Source organism: Macrosteles quadrilineatus, unplaced genomic scaffold, assembly GCF_028750875.1.
Source record: "Macrosteles quadrilineatus isolate MER2022 unplaced genomic scaffold, UCM_ALF_1.0 Scaffold_2__2_contigs__length_208266976, whole genome shotgun sequence".
Classification (NCBI taxonomy): domain Eukaryota; kingdom Metazoa; phylum Arthropoda; class Insecta; order Hemiptera; family Cicadellidae; genus Macrosteles; species Macrosteles quadrilineatus.
Window position 1 is genome coordinate 147,172,897 of NW_026542595.1, and position 6,029 is coordinate 147,178,925.

At 34.7% G+C, this 6,029-nt stretch overlaps 1 protein-coding gene across 3 annotated transcripts in view; it reads left to right on the forward strand.

Moving 5' to 3' along the window:
- Window positions 1–5,548, forward strand: part of LOC128987901 (multiple coagulation factor deficiency protein 2 homolog) — a 36,937-nt gene extending 31,389 nt beyond the window's left edge. For all 3 annotated transcript variants that reach the window (XM_054408987.1, XM_054408985.1, XM_054408986.1), the window contains 4 exons: window positions 1,999–2,154; window positions 3,655–3,744; window positions 3,960–4,135; window positions 5,232–5,548. In XM_054408987.1, the coding sequence (XP_054264962.1) occupies window positions 2,000–2,154; window positions 3,655–3,744; window positions 3,960–4,135; window positions 5,232–5,368 (558 nt within the window). In that variant the 5' untranslated portion in view covers window position 1,999 and the 3' untranslated portion in view covers window positions 5,369–5,548. The remainder of the gene's footprint in view (window positions 1–1,998; window positions 2,155–3,654; window positions 3,745–3,959; window positions 4,136–5,231) is intronic.
- Window positions 5,549–6,029: the final 481 nt, after the last annotated feature.

The window sequence follows — 6,029 nt, forward strand, 5'->3', positions numbered from 1 at the left end:
ACAGTTTAATACTGTTATAGAGAGTATTGAATCCTTTCATATATTACTATAAGATACTCGCAAATATCAAAATCCAAAACATTTTTTCATTACTCAACTTCATCTAGGACGTGATTGAGCAATGCAAACGAGCTCATCTTGAAAATGAACGAGCATTTGACATAAAACCACATTAGGACAGGACGACGTCTGTCGGGCCAGCTAGTATTATATAAAAAATATTGAAATATTAAACATTAAAGGGAACTTTACCTTTACCTACGCCTCGAAGCATCTGATGATTCAGATCCAAACGGTTATCTGTTAATACTGTTCTGTTAATACTGTTCAATGGAAATACTGTGCTCTAAATCCCTTTACCGTAATTATAGGCCTAGCTTGAATAAGACAATTTGTTTAACCTCAGACTTTTCGTTTAAACATTTTCAACTCTTGCATCGCGTAGTTTACAAAAAATGTGACAGAAATGCAGAAAAACAATAAAATCTGTTTGTGTTTCTAAATCAACAAACACGTATGTTATCTCAGCTAACCACATAATGGCGTCCGAGTGCCGGGGGTATTGAGCTTTGATTATCAGCTGATAATGGAGACAGGTGACAACTAATGACTAATGGTCAGCTTTGAGCACCCTCCGGGAGAGAAGGGGGGAGTTAAGCTCTTAATAAGCTAATGTCGATCAGCCCCCCTCTATAAGTACTTCGCACCTACTTAGCTTCAGTGTGTACATCGTGCTTGCCTCGACTGAGTACATGTTAAACGTTGGTGATAACTGTAAGATCGAATGATTTTTTAGTAGAGGTTATTCTCGGATAGAAAAATTAAACTCTTTAGCAACTTTTAACAACTAACTGGAAAATTAAGGCATATTACCTAACAAATGCTCAGTTTCCTAATGTTCCTAGCGTAAGAAATGTCCAATGTCTGTTTTTAAAAGTAAAATAATTATAGTCTTTGTAGTGTAGCGATAAGTAACGTTCAAAACACGAGTGAAAGTGTTCACATTCATATTCTCGACCATATTTAAAGTGCTCGATAAATCTCGCTCTTCAAACATAGGCATCAGATATGTAATGGCTCTCTTTCTACTCTTGTTTTACATACTATCATGTCCATCAAGTTTTTTTTGTTTATTTGTTTATTTTTATTTTACTTTTTTATTTGTTCAAAACGTTTTCTACAGATACATTGATAGTACTGCTCATTATTTCAAATTTCCGCTTACTTAAAATCATCCTAGTACAGAATTACGATAGAAACATAGATTTAGGTTTTAGAAATGTTAACCCTCTTCCTCCAACTCCCCCCTGGATGGAGTTGTGCATGTGTTGTATCTCCCGTTAGTGGAGTCGGGGAAGGAATGCTGACAGGGGAGTTTCTACCACCCGACGAGACACTTCAAAAGAGACCAGTTCCGGTTGATTTTTTATTCATGAGGGCAGTTCCGCTAGGGGACGCTTCGGTCCGATTGATATCTATCAATAAACCCCCAGTGGTCTGTGGCACATGGCAGTCAGGGATTATGGTGATAAGCCTGATAAGACTTTCACAATGGAACCACTCTTATCTTCGTGTAATGGAGATGTTTCAATAGTAGCACCCTTTGCTGTTTGTTTAGTGGTTAGTGTATATTTAGGGTTGTAAGTGATTCCTACGGGTAGAAATTAATTTTAATTTTTATACATTTATTGTCAACAATTTTACTATAAAAGCTAGAAAAATTAAATTTATACTTTTTTTAGAGGAATTTACATTTATTAGCATGACTTAAGGGGATGCTATCTCCAGTATGACCAAGGAGAGAGGTTTTGTAACTCAAAAGTTTGTTAAGAGAAGTTTCTTTCCAAAATTTTCAAACAGTTTTAAATAAAAAATGTGTGACTTTAAACAAAGCTTTAACAGAAAAACAATTCAGTGTTTTCGTGTGTCACATTGTTTATATACATAGTAGACATGTTTTAGTAACTCTTTTCCAAGTAGTGACTGTATTCTGTACAGAATGTTGGTAGTCCTGGCACTGCTGGTGTGTTGGGGAGCTCCTGGAGGAGGTATGAGAGGGCCTCACCATCCTAGAGGACACCATCATCATCATCATCATCAACCCCAGGCTCAAACAAAGCTGACTCAAGACTCTGAACTCATCAGGGATATTGAGTAAGTTCTTATGATGCATTAGACTGAGCTGAACTCATCAGGGATATTGAGTAAGTTCTTATGATGCATTAGACTGAGCTGAACTCATCAGGGGTGTTGAGTAAGTTCTTTTGATACAGTAGACTGAGCAAAGCTCTGACACAAGAGATGAAGAGTAATAAGAACCCCCAAACAACTCCAAGCAAACTTTTTGTATGAGACAATGAACTCCCCATTTTCATTGTTTTCTAAATTCAAAACTGAACTAGAATGTGCGTACCGGTAATGCAGTTAGTAATAAATTTAGATGGCTAGAATCCTACTCTTGTCTGATGTTTATATACCACGTCCACAATAATTCATGTCTACCCCCTGCCCCTGCCTATGTAGAGATTTTCTACAGGGTGAATAAAAAGTCAAGACCCCCCCCTTTAATATTTTCCCCATTGAATATACAGAGATATCCTTTTGGTGGTCGTGCAATCTTAGCAGGAAGTTTCATTTTATGATTTTGAAATTTTTGAGTGCCTCCCCAAAATGGGGGATTTGGGGGGTAACTAAAATATTTTAAATGTAAACCCCCTTCAAGTGACACCTCATTTTGAAGTGTTTACAAAAACTTAAAGAATGGTGAAAATTGGAGGTCGCTATCTCTTCTCTATCCAAAATGGTAGCCCGTCAAATGTTGTAGAAAATCAATGGTAAAATTGGTTCGTAATAGTAATATTGGCTACCATTTTGGTTAGAAAAGAGATAGCGACTTCTAGTTTTCACCATTCTTTAAGTTTTTGTAAATACTTCAAACCAAAGTATCAAAAATGGGGGTTTACATTTAAATTTTTGAGTGTCCCCCCAAAAGGGGGGATTTGGGGGGAAACTAAAATTTTTTCAATGTGGACCCCCATCATGTGACACCTCATTTTGAAGAGTTTACAAAAACTTAAAGAATGGTGAAAACCAGAGTTCGCTATCTCTTCCCTTTCCAAGATGGTAGCCAATATTACAATTACGAACCAATTTTACCATTGATTTTCTACAACATTTGACGGGGTACCATTTTGGATAGAGAAGAGATAGCGACCTCTAGTTTTCACCATTCTTTAAGTTTTCGTAAACACTTCAAAATGAGGTGTCACTTGAAGGGGGTTTACATTTAAAATATTTGAGTTACCCCCCAAATTACCCCTTTTGGGGGGACACTCAAAAATTTCAAAATCATAAAATTAAGCTTCCTGCTAAGCTTGCATGACCACCAAAAGGATATCTCTGTATATTTACTTGGAAAAATATTAGAGGGGGGGGTCTTGACTTTTTATTCACCCTGTATATTATTTGATAAGGTTTATTTTCTTTGTGCCATTAAAACTAGCTGTAATTTATTGTTTGTGATTTATTTTTAAGTGTAAGGATTGTATAATTTATTACGTAAAATACAACAAATTGTATATATTTTTCAGTTGGAAAAAAAATATTATTTTATTTCATTTTTTTACTTGCTAAAAATAAAATGATTTTTAACAGGCACATCAAGGAAGACTTAGGTGACTGGGGCATGTCAAAAGAAGCACTGCACAAACTAACTCCTGAAGAATTGGACTTTCACTATTTCAAGTAAGCTGTTACATGTGAAGTAGATATTACTCGTAAACCTATTGTTAGCATAGGTCAATCTATTCAACGTGAAAATTACTTCTATCAATAGTTACCATAAAATTGTAATTCAGAATGTTCTTTCTCAGACACTTGGTAATTAAAAGAATGTGAAACTCTGTATAGGTAGTTTAAAATCAAAGTATCAAGTGAATCCAACATAACTACTTTTTCAGACTCCATGACTTTGACAACAACACTAAACTTGATGGACTGGAGATTCTCCAAGCTATCCACCACACAATACACAAGGAGGTAGAGGAAGAGGAAGGGAAGGAAGGAGAGGAGGGGAGTGGAGGACATGCCTCAGAAGGCAAACCTCCCACTGAAGATGAGCTTCCATACTTTATTGGTAATTATCATAGACTCAAGTTAAAATTAATTATAGAAAAACTTACTGGGGCCTACTGAGTGGATTATAAATACTGTCATTATTTTCCCTTTTTCACTTGTTTGTAATACATTTTTAGAACTATAATAATACACTAGGGCTAGGGCGTAAAGTGACTCTTTTCAATTCAAGCTCAAGTTTTACAATTGAGGCGAAGCCAAGATCAGAAAATGAGGTAGAAGGTTGAAAAGACACTTTTTGCCCGTTTGATAACTATATTTTTGTCATATTGCATAATTAATTAAATAACAAATTCAGCTAGAAAACAAAAATACTTTTCATGTAAAAATAACCTCTAAAAAGGACTTCAGCTTGTGTTAAATTTTTCCAATGTAAATAAACAGATGTTTAGTAAGTGATTCAATCATTTTGTCTATTACGATTGTGTACATTATACCATCGATATTTCAAACTATTGACAAGAAAGCAGCCATAAACCTTACCTAATAAATTCATTGGTAAATCATTTTGATCCAAGCGATTGCCACAATCGAAATTTACAACTGTTTACCAAACCGATTTGTTCTCCCTAGGGGCTAAAAAGCTTTCTAATTCCTAGGAAGTAAAAATGCTACTTTAGACCCGCAATGCATGTATAAAAAACTACTGTTTTTGCTGCAGTATGACGAAAAAAAACATTTCAAAACTCTTTAACCCAGCTAAGAAAGTTATACAATTTATACAGGTACTTATTTAATCAATCAATACAGTAGTGAAGTGCATGACTGTACTTAGTCAACTTAGTGAAAATAAACTAAATACATAACAGCTTTACGATCCATAAATGGCACAAACTCACAATATTAGAGTTTAGTCCATTCAGAAACTGTATGTATATTGATTGAATATAATATGGCAAGGATATTTTTACAAACGGGTTTGTATATTTTTGTCTCCATTCTGGCAAGACTTGATAAAATTTAAAATCTGACAAATATTCTGCTTGGTACCTATTTTAACATATTAACTACTGTAAAATAATTTTTGGCTTAAAATACCTACATTCATATGGTCACCATTTCATTAGAAAGTATAACAGAATTTCTCTATGTTTCAGAACTGATAGACCAAGTATTAGCAGAAGATGACCAAGATAAAGACGGCTATTTGAGTTACATGGAGTATGTGATAGGCAGACAACGGGAGCAAACCAAGCAAGACTCTGTGAAACGAAGCCTGCATTCACATGGGTAGTGTTTGGCTACATCCACATTGGATATCATTTGAGGAAACTGAAGTCAATCGTTGACTTTAAATATATTTGGGATAAATCTCAAAGGGATGAAAAATTCTTGTTTCAGCTTGTTGCTAATAAAATTGACAAACAGCAGTATTAACATCATAGAATTTATGTTTTGCAACTGATTACTAACAAGTAAAAATTAAAGTTGATACTTATAGAGTTTAATATTATTATACCTGAATTTTCTTTACTGAAATATTTAAAAAAAAAACCATGTGAAACCTGTTTTAATTTATGGTTACCTCAATGGTTTTCACAGAAATTTAGCTAACTATAGAGTGAAATTATTAAAATGTTGAAACAAGAAAGACGCTTGAGTTTCGAGTCCTTTATGATCATAAGTTAGAAAAGGTCACGAATGGTGGATATTTATAGGCATGATCTGTGGATGTGATACTCCCTGGTGTGGATTAACGTCAGTACTAATGACTACTACGACTATCCTCAGTACTATTCTGATAATTAGACCAATTTGTAAATTACAATGGCAAAAATGTGGTTCGGATTCCACTATAAACTGTAGGTCCCTTGGTTGCCATTGGCTGTATGGGCTATTAATTAACAGTCATGTCTAAGGAACATGTCAACCTTAGTCAGTAACAAGACTACAAG